At 42.1% G+C, this 17,579-nt stretch overlaps 1 protein-coding gene across 7 annotated transcripts in view; it reads left to right on the forward strand.

The window, feature by feature from the left end:
• TNRC6B (trinucleotide repeat containing adaptor 6B) overlaps positions 1-17,579 on the forward strand; it is a 256,314-nt gene that overhangs the window by 131,335 nt on the left and 107,400 nt on the right. The window contains exon 1 of one of the 7 annotated variants that reach the window (XM_045062411.1): positions 7,984-8,968. The exons of the other annotated variants lie outside the window; for them this stretch is intronic. Within the exon in view, the coding sequence (XP_044918346.1) occupies positions 8,931-8,968 (38 nt within the window). The 5' untranslated portion in view covers positions 7,984-8,930. Of the gene's footprint in view, positions 1-7,983; positions 8,969-17,579 lie in introns of those variants that run through there. 7 annotated transcript variants of the gene reach the window in all.

Consider the following 17,579-nt stretch of genomic DNA (forward strand, 5'->3'; position numbering starts at 1 on the left):
GTACTCAGTAGGCATTTGATACGGTTAGTTGACTTGAACATGGGAGGGAGGGTCCGGGAAGAGAGGGTCCGGGGTGTGGGAAGAGATTTGCTGTATATGTGACAGGTTAGCCTTGGAGAGGGAAGAGTAAATTTGGAAATAGAAAGATTTGAGGGAGTTCCCCTGAGAGACATTGACCTCTGAATGGGAGTCACTCCTCTCTATAAAATAGAAGATGAAGTCTGAGCAGAAAAGGGAGCCTAATGAGCAATAAAATACTTGGAACAGTCTTCCCACCCCCACCTCCAAAGAAAAGGAAGAAAACGACCGGAAGAAACATCTACCAGCTCTCAGGGCTTAGCTGAGAGAGAAGAGCCTTCTTCATTTGTGATTGCAGTGATCTTTGGCCTTGCCGGCATTTTCCAGCAAGTCAAGGTGAAGAACACAGTTGGTTAGGGTTCGTCTGAGGCTGAGTGAGGACTAGCCTAGATAGGTAGTGTGAGATAACCGGAGGTGAAGTCTTCAGGAGAAATGCTGGCAAATGTTTGAGAGTTCAGGCTGAGTTGGGAGTAAGATAAAACTAGTGTGTGGCAAATGACTTGCAAGAATAGGGAAAGAGAGGGTCTGGGTTGGAGGAGGTGAGAACTTCTGTGTTAGAAAGGAAAGAGGGGTTCTTGGCTGGCTCAGGCCGTGGAGCACACAGCTCATGGTCTCGGAGTTGTAAGCTTGAGCCCTATGTTGGGTATAGAGATTATGTTAAAAAAATAACAATAACAGAAAGATAAAATTACTTGCTTTGTGTTTCCTGTAAGGAATGCCAGGCACACTGTTCTTAAGTGCTTTACATATGTTAATTCGTGAGTCTTCATGAAGACTTTTCAAGCTAAGCGCAGACAGGTTGAGTGTCTTGTCCAAGGTTACACAGGTAGGAAGTGGCCCAGGCAGCCTGCTGGCGCACTCTGTCCTACTGCCTGAGCAGGAGCCCAAGGCTCCTGCAATAGCTTCCTGAAGTTGCTGTGCCACCCCTTCCTTCGAGGAGATATAGGTGACATGGAAGGGTGCTGTGGACTGTTGCCTCCCTTTTTAAAAATAAGTATGTGTCTTTTAGGCAACAGTATATTTTATGTAGAACTCTGTTTTTTTCCACCTGCCTTCCTCATGCCCCAACATCCTTCAAGAGGAAACAAAGACTATTTCACAGTTAGAGAAGACTTTACAGTTCCTAGTTTGACCAACAGGACTGTGTTCTCTTCTTGGGGAGAGTCCCCTCCTGTTTCAGGTTACATAGGCTCCTCTGGGTAACCTGTTGGACTTGTGTTGGGTGAGGAATTTAGCCCCTGGCCCTGGGGTCTATGACCTGTCACTCAGAGTCTGGGTGCTATGCAAATCCAAGGGAGATGCTCTTCGACCTTTGCTTGGAGGCTATTAGGAAGCACAGAGGCTTTGCAAATGAAACACGTGGACCCCTTTATCCTTCTCTATGAAGGAGGGATTATTTGTGGAGGCAACAATGTGTTGGTGGTATCTTTTAATATCTGGCTTTGCTCTTGAGGCAGTTTGGAAGGAATTCCATTGTATCTTCCATTTCTTCAATGTAAACAAATTTTCAAGATTTTAAAAGAAATGACACACCAAAACCACCTAATTTTACATGCCAAAAGCATTTGATATTTCAAATACTGAATATACAGAGAAATAGATCATGTGGCATTATTTGCTGGCAATGTTTAGATTTCCCTCTGATCCTAGTGTTTTATGTTGAGGACATGTGTTTGAAATGTCTTATGTATTAGGACCTTTGTGGTTCTGCTTGGTTCCCTGCTGGGGAAGAGTATTTTTTTTTTTTTCTTTCTCTTTGTCTTTTTGGGTTTTTTTTTTCTGTTTAAAATTTTTTAATTTTAATTTTTTATTTTTTAGAGAGCATGAGCTGGGGATAGAGGGAGAGGTGCGGGGGCGAGGGGGGCGGGGAGAGAGACAGAGACAGAGAGCGAGAATCTTAAGCAGGCTCCGTCCTCAGCACAGAGCCTCACACAGGGCTAGATCTCACAACTAGGAGATCACGACCTGATTGGAAATCAAGAGTTGAATGCTTAACCAACTGAGCCACCCAGATATCCCATCTTTTTAATTTTTTGGGTTTTCGTTTTGGTTTGGTTTTTTAAAGTTTATTTATTTTTGAGAGAGAGCACATAAGCAGGGGGAGGGCAGAGAGAGAGGGAGACACAGAATTTGAAGCAGGCTCCAGGCTCCACATTGTCAGCACAGAGCATGAAGCAGGGCTTGAACCCAAGAACCGTGAGATCATGACCTGAGGCAGCCGAAGTCAGACACTTAACCAAATGAGCCCCCCAGGCACTCCTCTTTTTGTTTTTTTTTTTTCAAACACACTGCTAGGCTAGCCATAGTGCATCACATTATTGACACCTGTGGTGTTTAAAATTGCTTACCTCTAATGGATTTTTGATAACATCTTTTTTAAAAATTTTTTAAAACATTTAATCATTTTTGAGAGAGAGAGAGAGAGAGAGAGAGAGAGAGAGAGAGAGAGAGAGAGAGACCGTGAGTGGAGGAGGGGCAGAGCGAGAGGGAGACACAGAATCTGAAGCAGGCTCCAGGCTCTGAGCTGTCAGCACAGAGCCCAACATGGGGCTCGAACCCATGAACCGGAGATCATGACCTGAGCCAAAGTTGGATGCTTAAGCGACTGAGCCAGCCATGATCTTCTTTTATCAGGTAGTAAATCCTGGTATTTAGTCACTGGGACTTGACAGAGCTGGTTAGGCAAAAATCAGGTAACTCTCAGGCCAGGATTAATTGGGATCTCTAGGATTAGTTGGCACCTTTATTTGGAAGTCAAAATAGAAAATACAGACTATATTTATTTCTCATTTCTTTCCCCCATGAATACTGATACTATTCTCCTGAACAGGGGATAAATTGATTGCTCATTTTTAGGCCCTAGAACTCTTGCTGGTGATTTTTTCATGTTTCCCTTGTTTTGGTCAGGGGCAGTGATAGACACAGTTGAAGCTGGCAACTATGACCCATGTTCTTCTATAGGTTCTCTCTGAGGTTGTGTGTGACAGAATTGGAAAAGGCTGCTCTGAATGCTAACCATGTTTTTCTGTGAAGCTACGAGTGGGGTGGGGATGGAGGTCATGAACTCACATTCATGAAGTGCCTATTCTGTAGCCAGTACTTCCCATTGCCTTACTTAGTCCTCCTGACGACCGGATGTGGAGAGTTGTCTCCACCAGTTGGTAACTGGTCTGAGGCCACATAAACAAGGATGTTGGAGGAACTAGGGGCTGTAACTCCAGAATGTCTTCTCTTCCTAAGCCTTCAGAAATGCAGTGCAGACTAATTTGGTAATCGGGTAAATCCCTATTTTATAAAGTAGAATGTCTTAAATAAAATATGGACTCAAATGATGGGAACTGATAGCTTCATGGGGGTCCTCAGCCCTGTACCCATAGCAAGTAACGGAGGACAGTGAGGCAAGTACTGATGACACGCAGAGCGGGAGCTTTTAGGGGCAGTCCTGGGTGGCCACTGAAAGACATTTTGGTTTTGGTTTTGTTTTCTCTCTTTTTCTTTATTTATTGTGTATGTATGTATTAATTTAACCCTACACGTAGTTTAACATAAGGAAAACCTCCAACTTCATCTCCTCCCGGGCACTGTGAGGCCCCACCACCAACACCCACCCAGCTGGCTTGGTACACACCACTGCCCAGGTGGAGGGGGCAGCCATTGCTGTGCCAGCCTTCACCCAAGGAGATGAAGGCAAGGCAAGGCCAGGGGGTGGGGGTGGGGGGTCGGCTCGCATTTCTGAGCCCTGGCAACCCCACCATCCTCACCTGCTGGGGCTCCAGTTGAACTTGGGGATCACATCGGGGCTACCCTCAGGCCACACTAACTGTCCTGGTGATGTTCTATGATGAGCTAAAGGTTGCAGCCGGTTTTTAGTAGTGGAGAAAAGGCTGTTTCTTATAGAAAAATATGCCGAATTCAACTGCCCCCATGGCAAGAAGGGGGAAAAAAGCGTGTACACGCATCCATACGTATCTCACTCCATACCCGTGATAGATTCTTCCAAAGGAAGGCATTTTCTTTTTGAGCAGCATGATAGGTTAACTAAAAAGAGAAATCAGTGTGAAAGATTAAAACCTGATTTCAGATGATTCATTTAAAAAGGCGTGGGTGGTTCAGTCGATTGGGCATCTCTTGATTTCAGCTCAGGTCATGATCTCATGGTTCATGAGATCAAGCCCCGCATTGGATTCCTCTCCAGCAGTGTGGAGCCTGCTTGGGATTCTCTCTCTCCCTTTCTCTTGCCCCTCTCTTCCCCTGCGCATGCTCTCTCTCCCTCTCTCTCTCAAGATAAATAAATAAACTTTAAAAATAAAAGCCAAATTGGTTAATAAAGACATTTTAAAAAGCATTTTAACTTGATAAAGTTTAAGTAGTACTTCTTGAAGTGTAATCAAATAGAGGAGTTATCAAAGCCATAATGAAGAAAATAGAAATCATTTGCAATTAGACAATAATTAAAGGCAAGTACATGCCCACTGATTTTAAAGTGCTTGAAAACAATTAGTTTTCTTAAGTAGGTTAAACATCTGGGTTACAAGCTTGTTTACGCTATTAATTTACTTAACAAACCTGTTCTTCATAGGTGATGCAAAAGTGAACTTCAGCTTGGCTGTCTGAATTATAACAAGTTCCAATTTAATGGATACCATTTTTTTTAGATATATTTTTAAACATTTAATTTTTAAAGTATTTTTCTCTTTATCTTCTCCTTCCTGAACAATTCAGTCGTGAGGCCTATAGGTAGACAGAGAAGGTAGGTGGTGGCCTGGCCAAGGGTGTCACAGCCCAAGTAGGATGAAGAGGCCTACACATACAGGGAGACACTGGTATGTTGTATCAGAGCCAAAGAGAGGTGAGACAGGTACTCCAGTCACAGGACTGGAGTGGCAGCAGCACTGGGAGATTGATTAAATATGGAAAGATTGCTCAGATAGGTATGTTAAGGATAATGGGAGTGAGCAAGTCTGTCAGAGAAGAGAGTTACAGATACTGAAAGGGAGAAAACTAGCATAAACCCTGTGATATTAGATTGGAATCAGAATGTTAGTGTGAACTCATGGATTTTAAGAAGTACTAATAAATATAGAAATACTATAGATGTAAAATGCATGTCTATAAATACATGCATGCATACATACATTTCTTAGCTCTTTCCATAGAGAGGAGTTAGAGTGCCTGGGAGCAGCGGCATCCCAATAGCAGTGAGCACATCACGTGCCCAGATCTTGGCTTCTAAATACCATTTTCTACTAAAAGGAACCCCAGCTTCTTGAAGAATGGCTGATTATAGGATTAGAGCAGAAAAGTTCAAAGTGAACCTGGAGTATCTTACGCTTAAAAAGCAAAGATGTCTTCGTAGAGTGATGGAGACACTTCAAAAGGACCCAGAAGGCAGTTCGAAGGGGTTCCACTGGCCAAATTTGGGATAATTTGATTATCAGAATTTAAGATGTCAAAGTCATTGATTAAAACCTGTTAAATAAGAGGGGCACCTAGGTGGCTCAGTCGGTTAAGTGTCCAGCTCTTGATTTCGGCTCAGGTCATGACCTCTCAGTGTGTGAGATCCAGCCCCACATTGGGCTCTGCACTGACAAAGTGGAGCTTGCTTGGGATTCTCTCTGACCTTCTCCCATTCTCTCACTCTCACTGTCTCTCAAAATAAACATTATTTAAAAAAAAAAAAAAACTGTTGAAAAGAGAAAACTAAGGGTTCTCACACAATGTAACCTATGTATGGGCTTATAAATAAATTCAGAGTTCAAGGAATGGATAATTGAAAAGTACCTTCCCACAAAACACCCATTGAATACAAAAAGGAAAGAGAGTACAGTGGAGAGGCCTGGCATAGACTACCTTAAGCAAGTGATTTGAGTGAATCTCACCAAAATGGGACACGCTGAAATTGTGTCACATGATAGGACGCAGTGAGACTACAGCATCACTTCAGTGATGCTCAGGCCGAGGTGCATGACCTGAATCTAAACTCCGAGGAAACATCAAACACACCCAATTTGAGGGACATTCTACAAACTAAATAGCCTGCAATCATCTTCAAAAGTTTCAAAGCCATGCGAAGTCCAAGCAAAGACCATTTCAAACTGAGAGACACTAAAGGGACATGTCAACTAATGCCATGTTTCTTAACTGATCCTTTTGCTGTAAAGACCACTGCTGGGACAGGTGGCAAAACTGGAGCAGGGCCTGAAGATGAAATGATAGTAACAAATCAGTGCTAATTTTCTGATGTTGATAATTGTATGGCAGTTACATAGAAGAAATTTTTTTTAAAGAAAACTGTGTATTAAAGTATTTGGGATGATGAAACGTGAGACTGACAAAGAATTCTTTGTACCATATTTGCAACTTTTCTGGAAGTCTGAAATAATTTCAGAATTTAAAAAGAATTTAAAAAGTAATATTCTTGCCTAACATTTAAATCATGGTAAGTATATAAAATTACAGTTCCCCCATTTCTCATTTTAAGATCCCACCCCACCTGACCTCAGTCCTACTCCCTGGAGCTACCACTGTTAACAACTAATGCATATTCTTCTAGGTATTTTATTTATGTATGTGGATGTATATAGAATATATATTGGAGGTTACATTGATATTTATGATGTGCCAGGCACGCTGCATTCCTAGGAATTACAATGGTCAGCAATCAGAAGACACAGTCCTTAATTTAAATTAAACCTGCTTGGATTCTCTTTCTCCCTCTCTCTCTGCCCCTTCCCCCCCTCACAAAAAAAAAGTTGCCCTGAACATATTTTTGCATACTTAGCTTTGGAAACTTTAAAACATCCTTGGTTGCCTTTCTATTATAAAGTTTTGCTTTTAGCGGATTTGTAAGAGTGATGTAAAACACCACACAGCGGGGGACACATGTCTACAGGTCTTACTAAATACAGCTGGACCTTGAGCAATAACGGAATATGAAATATTGGTTTCATTCTAGATTTGTCTCTGCTCAAGTGTTGGTCTACTAACGTTTCTGTGTGGAAATTTGCCCGTGTTCAAATAATACAATATTTTTAAAAAGATTTTATTTTTAAGTAATCTCTGTACCCCACGTGGGGCTTGAACTCAACGACCCCAAGGTCACGAGTCGCACGCTCTACCGACAGAGCCAGCCAGGCGCCCATCAAATCATATAATTTTAGAATAGTTAGATGAGTTTTGCCTGAGTTTGGAAGGATCATTTAATGTAAATCACTAAGAAATGTCAAGTTACTTTTGTCTCAAGTAGTATAAGCCAAGAAAATCATGTATATGAGGCTTTGAAAATTTGCCTGATGGATTTTGAAAGTCAGAGAATTTGTACTTGTTCTAGTTTAGTTAAAGTCACTTAATTTGATGTTTATATTCCAATATACCCTGCTACAAATGCTGCTTTAAAAACCAAAGTAGGCTTTTAAAACCTCCAAATGACTTTTTTTTTTTTCATTTTTGCCTCTGGCATATCTATTTTACAAATGACCAACTTTCTATTATAAGTTTTAACAAGAATATTTCCACTTGTTACCTTTCACATTTGAAAGAATCACATAACTTATTTTTAGGGGATTGTAATTGCAAATAGATTGTGATTTTTCTGCACTCAGTGAGGAAATGTAAATGAACCATTGCTACCTGTAAGTGTATATAAACTCATGTAGGATGAAAGATATGGTTAGAAATTGTGAAGCAGAGGGTGTCTGTCTTTCAAAAGGAGACCATCATTTTTAAAAATTTAACCTGGTTGTGGGGCACCTGGGTGGCTCAGTTGGTTAAGTGTCCCACTTCAGCTCAGGTCATGATCTTGCGGTCCATGAATTCAAACCCTGCGTCCGGCTCTGTGCTGACAGCTCAGAGCCTGGGGCCTGCTTCAGATTCTGTGTCTCCCTGTCTCTTTCCCTCCCCTGCTCATGCTCCCCTTCCTCTCTCTCTCTGTCTCCCTCAAAAATAAATAAACATTAAAAAAATTTTTAATAAAGTTCAATCTAATTTATGTATTGCTTCAAGATGGCGAATGACTTGTTTCTCAGTTTGCAGATGGGTAGCTCACACTGTTGGTTAGTCACCCTCATAGCTTTCTGAAGACCAAAATGTTTCCTCCACATCTCTGGCCCATAGGGACCTCAGGTTCTTGCAGATGTGTTGAAGGGGTGGGGCCCACGCATAGAAAGCCTACTGGAATAGGAATAGGCGTGGCCTGAGTAGAATATTGGAGGGGGGACATTGCAGGTGGGAGGTACTCTGCTTTTCTGATTATCCATCTGGGAGTTGGTACTGCTACATATCTCAAAAGTTATAGCCCCTCAGCGTTGCTTCCATCCTGTCTTCTACACTCCTGATGTCTTTTCTTGGTAGCCTTTCTTGCCCAGATTTTCACTGACATTTTGATTTAACATACTTTTGAATTTAGTGAGGAGGACATCAGGCCCATTCGTTGGCTGAGACTGATGAGGCCAAGGTGTGTGTGTGTGGAAGAGGCTTCAGTTTGGCATTAGCTTACTAGCAGGTTTCAAAAAATGGTGGCCACTGATTGTCAACCTGTCTTGTTAAGTGGAGAGAACTAATTATTGGTGTTTACTGTGTTGTTTAACAAACTTCACCGATAGCTCAGAACAAACCCCATTTTCAGTCCTGTGCTGTTGGTGCTTCCCAGCCAGGTGTCAGACAGTCTAGTGCATCACAAAGACTTCACATGTCACAACATGCCAGGTTATCCCCCCTGCCCAGGGTCTGCCTCACCCCCTTAATGGATTCCCATCAGGATTGCTTCTGGCTATATAAACCACCTTCCTCTATCAGTCCATCTTTGGATTGACCATCAATCCCATCTTTGCCCTTCCATCATAGAAATCAGCTTCATGAGAATACCCTTTGGTTCTACTTTGATCTCTTTCAGGTATGTCATAAGAATGCAGAAATCTACAAGTGTGCAGTGAAAGAGACAAAATTGGAAAGAGAGCCCAATAAATTCTTTAATGATTACTTTGATCAGTGCCACTCATGGAAAATCTTTACAGTTACAGTAAGTTCTGCATTTGAGGTGAACTTTTGAGACCTGGTATCTTCTTTATATAGCCTTAGGTTCAGCCGTCAGAACATTTTCATGTGGTGAGGCCTTCTGCTTCTGCGATTGTATGTTTTGTTTTCATTTCCTGCCACATGGCAGGTGCAGCCGAGAAGTGCCTCCAGAAACTGCTGAAAATTCTGGCCCCATCTTTCTGCAGGGTGCAGTGATCTAGAATCCAGAAGGGGTGTTAGTTGTGGGGTGGACCCTTACTTTGTCTCTTTTGCCCGTTATGATGTGTCTCTCTCTCCTTTCCATTTCTTCCTCAGTTTTCCTTCTTGCCCTCTTTCTAACCAAATAGCATTGCCTTCTTCAGCCCTCTACTACTCACCCCTACCATAAACAAAAGGGAAAGAAAGGAAAAGAAGAGAAATATTATAATACAAAATTTTGAGCAAAATGCATTAACTGTCTTTATATATTGCCACATCTCTTTAAGCTTTTAGGGACTGTGAACACCTAGTCTTTGTATTTTATAAGCCGTTGGTACTGTATTTTAGTCTCTGTGGGTTCTTGGTGGTTTAATTATGAGAAGGACATATGGGGCAGGATCTTCTTTTTTTTTTTTTTTAATTAATGTTTATTTATTTTTGAGACAGAGACTGAGCACGAACAGGGGAGGGCCAGAGAGAGAGGGAGACACAGAATCCGAAGCAGGCTCCAGGCTCCAGGCTGTCAGCACAGAGCCCGATGCGGGGCTCACGAACCGTGAGATCATGACCTGAGCCTAAGTCAGAGACTCAACTGACTGAGCCACCCAGGCGTGGGGCAGGATCTTCTAATGCAAATTTTGGTCCGTTCTGTGAAACCTGAGAGTCTGCTACTTATTCACAGACCATTAGGGTAAAGTGGGAACTCAGGTTCAATTCTTTTCCTCCTGGTTGAAGATGCTGTGGTCAGTGTCCAGGGGCAGTCATTCAGAATCACCTACTGCTGCTTTGGTTCCCAGGGGCTGGTGGAACCCGGGCAGTGTACATCTTGCTGGCTGTTGACCTGCCCTTCTGCTTCCTCTGTTCCACCGTATTCAGAAAAAGCCTCCAAGTGATTAGCTGGAGTAAATTGTATGTGTTGCAAAGCAGTTTGTGGAACTTGGGTTTTGTTGCTTGTGCCACTATTTGTAAGCATGATGTATCTCTGAATGAGAACTTGTGTAACCAACCCGGGGGCTACCTGGCCTCGTGGATGCTCTTTTGTGAGAATAATTGACTGCAGAGCAGCTGCAGAGCTGCCTGGGGCTATCAAGAAGCCCTGCTATACTTACACCAACCTGCTATTGTTCTCTCTCTGTGGCCACTGCCACTGCTTTTTTTTTTTTTTTTTAATAAGTTGCCAATTACTGGGGTTTTGTAGGGATGCCTACAGTTCACTGAATTGGGCATAGGAAAAAGGCCGTTGGTTTTTAATCTTTATTTTCTTTCATCCAGCGAAATTACTGATATTAAGGAGACCCTTGCAGTTATTATATTGAAAGTACTGATGCATTTTTATCTTACCAGTCAGCATTGTTCCACGTACCCATTTTGAAAACCGTATGCAGGCAAAGGGTACTTTGCCTCGCATACATTAATTTTGACGATGGTTTTAATTTCAGATGTATTCCACACATGTGATCTAATAGGCTGATCTGCTATTCCCAGCCACTCCGGAACCACCCCTGGAAGGTGCTGGGCCTGTTTTTTTCACTTGGTTGGCTTGTTCTCATAGGGAAAATTGTCAGTGTTTGTTGTGTTCAATGATATACGCCAAGTGCTTAGAAGAAGTTTAGTAAGTATTTGTAGCATCGTAGAACACAAAAATAATTAAATAAGTAGAGGTTCGTTCATAGATTATTTGTTAACTTAAGGTGAGATCATGTTTGTATTCATCAAAATTCAAAAGAATCCTTTGGTATTGACTAGAGGTCAAAAGATGACTGGTACTCTGAATATGATGATTCTGTGACTAATATATTAAGAAAGAATTTACACGCAAAGCAGTAATGTAATCACCGAAAGCACAAGATTAGTCAGATGTTGGTGTGCCCACAGAAGTAGTAATAACCATCAACCTAGAAGCTTTAGGGTCTGAGTGAGGTCCATTACTTGAAAGTGAGTCATTAATTTGAAAATTGACATTTAAACATTGAGAATATTTAAGTAATTGAGTAATTATCTGAAAATTACCATTGTAACAAACAGAAATAAGTAAATATCAGCTTTTGTGACACTCTTGGTTTACTATATGATTTAATTTTTTAAAAATATAATTATTAAAAGTGTTGGGTATTTATCTCCTAGAGAGTATTTTCTTCTAAATTAGAAAAGTAGTTTTGAATCCCTGAATGCAGTGTCAGTGCTATTTTGATTTGGAGAACCCGTGTGAATTTGGGCAGCCTAAGGGGATTTTGATTATTAGAAAATAGTTATTCTTCTTGGATTCTGAAGTTAAGGTGGATTTTACTGTTGTCATCTACCACAATACAAGGGGACAATACAATAGTACTTAAGAAGTTAGGCAGTGCGGGGTGCCTGGGTGGCTCAGTTGGTTAAGCGTCCAACTATTGATCTCTCCTCAGATCATGATCTCCTGGTTCGTGGGATCAAACCCCACATCAGGCTGTGTGCTGATAGCACGGAGCCTGCTTAACAGTCTCTCTCTCTCCCTCTCTGCCCCTCTCCCACTCACGCGCTCTCTCTCAAAATAAATAAACTTAAAAAAAAAAATTATGCAGTGGAGCCAAATACTGATTTTTATTTCCAGAGCCACCTCTTTGGGTCCTCAGCTGTTTCTTCACCTGTAGAATGAGGTTAATAGAATTTACCTCAGAGGCGTGAGGATTACATATTTAGGGCAGTGTCCAACACATAATGAGCACTAAAATAGTAGATTAATATCATTATTAAAACGTCTGACTTCTGTATGAGATGGTCAGTGAAGACGTTACTGGCCATGAATATATGACTAGGAACTGTTTCTAAAGATCAGCATTTCATCTTTTTTATGTTTAAGAGTAATAGTTGTTAGGGGTGCCTGGATGACTCAGTTGGTTAAGCGTCTGACTCTTGGTTTCGGCTCAGGTAATGGTCTTGCAGTTCGTGGATCGAACCCCACATTGGGATCTGCTCTGACAGTGTGGAGTCTTCTTGGGATTCTCTCTGCCCCTCCCCCTGCTTGTTCTTTCTCTCTCTCTGTCTCCGTCTCTCTCTTTCTCTCAAATAAAAAGAGAAGAAAAAAAAGAATCATAGTTGTTTTTGTTTTTTTAAGTATCATTAGAGTAGCAACAGAAAATGAAAGAATTTGGGGACTAAACCTAACAAGGCCTCCATGGGAGAAAATATTAGGAGACATTTAAATAAGACCTAAATAAGCATCGAGCTCTGTCATGACTTGGTAAGAAGGTTCAGTAATTTAAAGACGTGATTTCTGGGGCACCTAGAAATTTGGAAAGCTGGCTCAGTTGGAATATCATGTGAGTCTTGATCTTGGGGCCGTGAGTTCAAGCCCCACCCACGTTGGGTGGAGAGATTACTTAAAAATAAAAAAAACTTAAAAAAGGATGAAAATGTCATTTCTCCTCAAATTGGCATTTAAATTCAAAGCAATTCCAGTAAGAATCCCAGCTTTTCTTTCCTTTTTTTTAAGTGCCAATAATTTCTTCTGAAACTTGATAAGCTGATTTACAATTTATACGGAAGAGGGAAGGACAGAAATAGCAAGAGGACTTACCCTACCCTGATTTAACACAGAGCTGTAGAAGTAAGGCAGTGTTGTAAAACTGCATGGATAGATCGGGAGTGGAAAGCCTAGGTTCAGACCACATGTGTATGGAATCTGTGACAGCACCGGTCTTACCAATCAGTAGGGAAAGGTGGCAGTTGACACTGCAGGTTAGCAGAGGAAAGGATGGACTCTTAAACAAAAGGTGCTGGGACACTCCATGTGATTGGATTAGGGTACCACAACAGAATTCCACAGACTGGGTAACTTACAACATCAGAAATTTACACTCCCACATTCCTGGAGGCTGGGAGTCCGAAATCAAGGTGTTGGCAGAGTCAGGCTCTCTCTAGAAGGCAACAGGGAGAATCTTTACTTGTCTCTTCCTAGCTTCCAGTGTTTGCTGGCAATACTTGGGGTTTCTTGGCATGTAGCTGTAATGCTCCAATTTCTGCCTCCATTTTTACATGATCATTTTCCCTCTGTGTGTAAGGATCAAATCAGACACACTATATACAAAAATAAATACCAAATGGATTCATAGAAATATGGAAAGATTTAATACTTACAGAAACAAATATAGAATATTTATGATCTTGGGATGGGGATGTTTAAACATGATGCAAAAGCACAAATCATGAATGAAAATGTTGATGCATTCATATTTTTTATAATTAAGAACTTCATTAAATGACACTATAATGAAAGTGTCTACACTAAAGGGAAAATATTTTCAGTGCATAATATCAAGAAAGGATTTGTATCCAGAATTCATAAAGAACTCTTACAAATTGATAAGAAAAAGACCTAGTAGGAAAATAACATGAATTTCACAGCAGAAAAAAACCTAAATGGCCAATAAATGGGGGCGGGGGGGGTGCAACTTAATGAGTAATCAAGGAAATGCAAGTTAAACCACAATGAGATACCATTTTGTATTCCTCAAATTAGCAAAAATTAAAAGATTGGAAAATACCGTACCAAGAATTGGTGAGGTTATGGGGCAACAGGAATTGTTATACTCTTCTGGTGAGAGCATAAATTGTACTCATCACTTCGGAAAATAATGTAGCAATATGAGTGGAGGTGGAAAACATGGACAGTGTGACCCAGCAGTTCGAGTTGTCTTTAAGAACCTACGTCACTGAAGAACTCTTGTACATATGTTTGTAAAGGAGGCGGGTACCCGATGTTACAGCGACAATTGTGTGCCGTCATTCAAATTGGAAACCTGACTGTCCATCAAAAGAAAGATGCATAAATATGTTGTGGTACGTTAACAGTGGAACTCTGTACGGCATTTCCATGAATGAACTGTAACACAACATAAATTAATTTCAGGGACATAGTATTGAGTGAGAAAAGCAAGTCACAGAAGAATAAAATAGTATGAATCCATTTATAAAAATGCATAAAACAAAAAATAGATTGTTTAGGCTCTAAAGCATTTTGTGGTAAAGCTAGGGGTTGACAGGCCTTTAGTTGAGGGGTGGTTAACTCATGGGGTAGGAAGGGGTGGGGTCATAGAGGGATACAAGGAGCTCTGGGTACTGAGAAGGTTTCATTCTTTAACTGAGTGGTGGGTACATGGGTGTTCTTTTGTGTGCACTAAATATTTAACAATAAAAACTATTTAAAAATTATCCCCAGAAGTTTTATTGTTTTTAAGACTAGAAGAATAACAGAAATGTCAAGTCTTCATCCAAAAAGTAATTCAAGTACTAAATACTTATTTTTACATGTGTTTTGAATTCTTTGTAGATGAGGGATGCTTGAAACAGGGAGAAGGAAAAGGCAGGCCCAGGGATCTTTGTTTGTCCCATGACTTTGGCATTGGGAAAGCTTCTGCCACTGCAGACGTGACATTGTGTCCGAAGAGCTGGCTAAAGGGGGGTTTGGTGGCATGTGAAAGCATATTCACATGTTTAGCACAGCAGCAACATTCCCAGCTCCTTTTCATTTTCTTTTTTCTTGGCATGTAAGTAATTGAGCCAGATGGAAAAATGTTTCTTTCCCACATTAGGTTCTCTTTCAACGTGTCAGCCATTTAATGTTTCTGTCCCTAATCTCCTATTGATAAGACTTCAAAATGTGAGTAGCTGACTAAGAGAGCCCCAGTTTATTGTAGTCTGTGTTGATCGCAGCCTTCCTTTAGAACATTCACTTTCCCCCTAAGTTCTCGAGCACAGAGGCTTTAATGACATCTTACGCTGGCCCCTCTCTATCCAAATCATATACTTAATAGAGAGTAATAACAAAATAAAAAGACCCAGCTTTCCTTTCTTCCAGCCTGTTTGGACATGTAGCCATCTGGCTGGCAATAGAAACAGCCCAAACCTTCATCTTACCAAAACAATCTGGAAAATTCAGCATTAAACAAAAGACAAAGAATAAATTAAGAACTTGGGCTTGGGCATCGACAGACCTAGGTTTTAAGACTCAGCTCTGCCACTTACTATGTGTAAAACTTTGTAATTTACTTAAAGTCTCTGAACCTCAGTTTTCTCACTTTAAAATGGGAATGATAATAGAACCCAAGGCATAAAGGATTGAAAGACTAATGCATATAAAGTGCGTGTTTTGTCACTCTCGTTCTGGGCCTGGCCCTTATTTTCATATATAAAGCAGGGGCTAGATACTCCTCCCTGCTTCCTGTCTGCCTCTCGGGTTTCACAGGGCATGTCCTCCTTCCCTGCCCTTTAACTAGTTCTGTGAGCATGGGCAAATCACAGAAATCTTTGAAATGGTTTCTTCGACTATAAAGCAGAGATGACAGTACCCGTGTGACTGTTTTGCTGCACGGATCCGACAGTCAAGTGGGACAAGACCGCGGGCATAAAGACGCCCTGTCCTCCGTGACATACTGTGGGGACGTAGATACTGATCATTGTTCTCCCGAACTAACACCCAGCACTGTTCCCCACCCCCCACCCCTGCAAGCCCATTAATGTTGTTTGCTGAACATACAGAGTTTTATCTTTATAAAATAGCTTTGAAGATGTGTGTCTTGGACGGTCTTTGCTTAAAAGTGATAAGAGAGTTTGTGACTCCATCTTGCTTCCAGATTTACCGGGCACTACTAGCACTTTGGTCAAAATTATTTTCTCTGGCATTTGTCAGGCATTGCTTTCAGTGGTTAAAACAGGTAGATGAGTTGGACATTTCCTCAGTGTTCCTCTTTACTGCAGTTGAGGTGGTGTTAAAGTTGTAAATAAAGGCGAGGATTGGGAACTGTTGACATACTGTTGGTAACAAGCGTCCTTTTATATGCATCTGTCCTAGATGTTAACTCAATTAATTATAAGGAAGATGTCATGGTTTTATATGCCATGATTTGCTAAGATTTATATCATCCTCGGACCTGTCCTTTGCCATCCTCTCCTCACGCTCCCTGGAGAAACAGTACTCCTGGGACCGGGTATTCTACCTTGGCACTTGAAGACTGACTCCTGTTACGTCTCGACCTCTCCTCTGATATGTTTCCAAGCCCTTACTCAGCAGGTCTGTCTGGGCGCCTCAATGAGCACACGAGTTTTACCACATCCCAGGCCGAGCTCATTCCCTGCGTTGTGCCTCCCCCAGCCCCAGACCTCTCTGTTCTTCCTCCTGGGTGCTCCCCCTTGATTGACAACCCAGTCTTTACCAGTGACCCTAGTCTAGGAACCTGGAAATCATCTCAGACCACAGTTTCTAAACCTTGGAGCGGACACTTGACACTGGCTAATACTTTGTTTTGGGGGCCAGTCCCAGGCATTGTAGGGTGTTGAGTAGCATCCTTGGCCTGTACCCACTAGGTGCCAGTTGTACCCTGTGCCTTCAGTTGTGACAAGTAGGTTTTCCTCACGTTCACAGATGTCCCCTGATGGGCAAAAACATCTCCTTTGATAATGACTGTCTCACCCATTTCTTTTTCTCTTACCTTTCTCAGGTAGTCAGTCACCAAGCCCCCCCCCCCTTTTTTTTAACATTTATCTTTGAGAATTAGAGAGAGACAGAGCATGAGCATGGGAGGAGCAGAGAGAGAGGGAGACGCAGAATCCAAAGCAGGTTCCAGGCTCTGAACTGTCAGCACAGAGCCCGACATGGGGCTCGAACCCACGAACCGTGAGATCATGACCTGAGCTGAAGTCGGATGCTTAACCGACTGAGCCACCCAGGTGCCCCATCACCAAGCACTTTTGATACTTCTCTACGAGTATCTTTCTGAGATTTCATCTTTCCTCTTTATTCTCACTGTGCATGCCTTGGTTCAGGTGCATTTCTGGTGCCCAAACGATTTTAGTAGCACCACAAACACCACCTGTGTTGAGTACCTGACATTCATAAAGCAGCGTGCTTGGTGCTTTACGTGTGTCCTATGTAATCCTTACCACAAACTTATCGTGGGTCTGAGTTGCAGGCAGCCTACACCAAGCGCACACCTTTAAACCGATAGAGGGACGGACCGGCCTGTGTACTAGGAAGCCTGGGGCCCCACCCTTCTCTGTACGTCTAGGCTGAGCTGGCTCGTGCTTTGCTTCAGTCTGGAAGCCAGAGGTCCTGGCAGTTCCAAGCCTGCCTTGTCCTCGTAGCCCCCTGTCCCAGAGAGGACGGCAGGAGGGTGTTGTCAGAACTCTGGCAGCTGTTCTCAGAAGAGGCTGGTCCCTCACCCCCAGCAAAATGGGGTACCCTCTTTCACACAAAGGAAACAGGGAGGGGAACCCGTGTCCAACGTGGTGTGCTGGGTAGAGCTGGCTGGGCTGACTCC

The sequence above is a fragment of the Felis catus genome, chromosome B4, assembly GCF_018350175.1.
Source record: "Felis catus isolate Fca126 chromosome B4, F.catus_Fca126_mat1.0, whole genome shotgun sequence".
NCBI lineage: Eukaryota > Metazoa > Chordata > Mammalia > Carnivora > Felidae > Felis > Felis catus.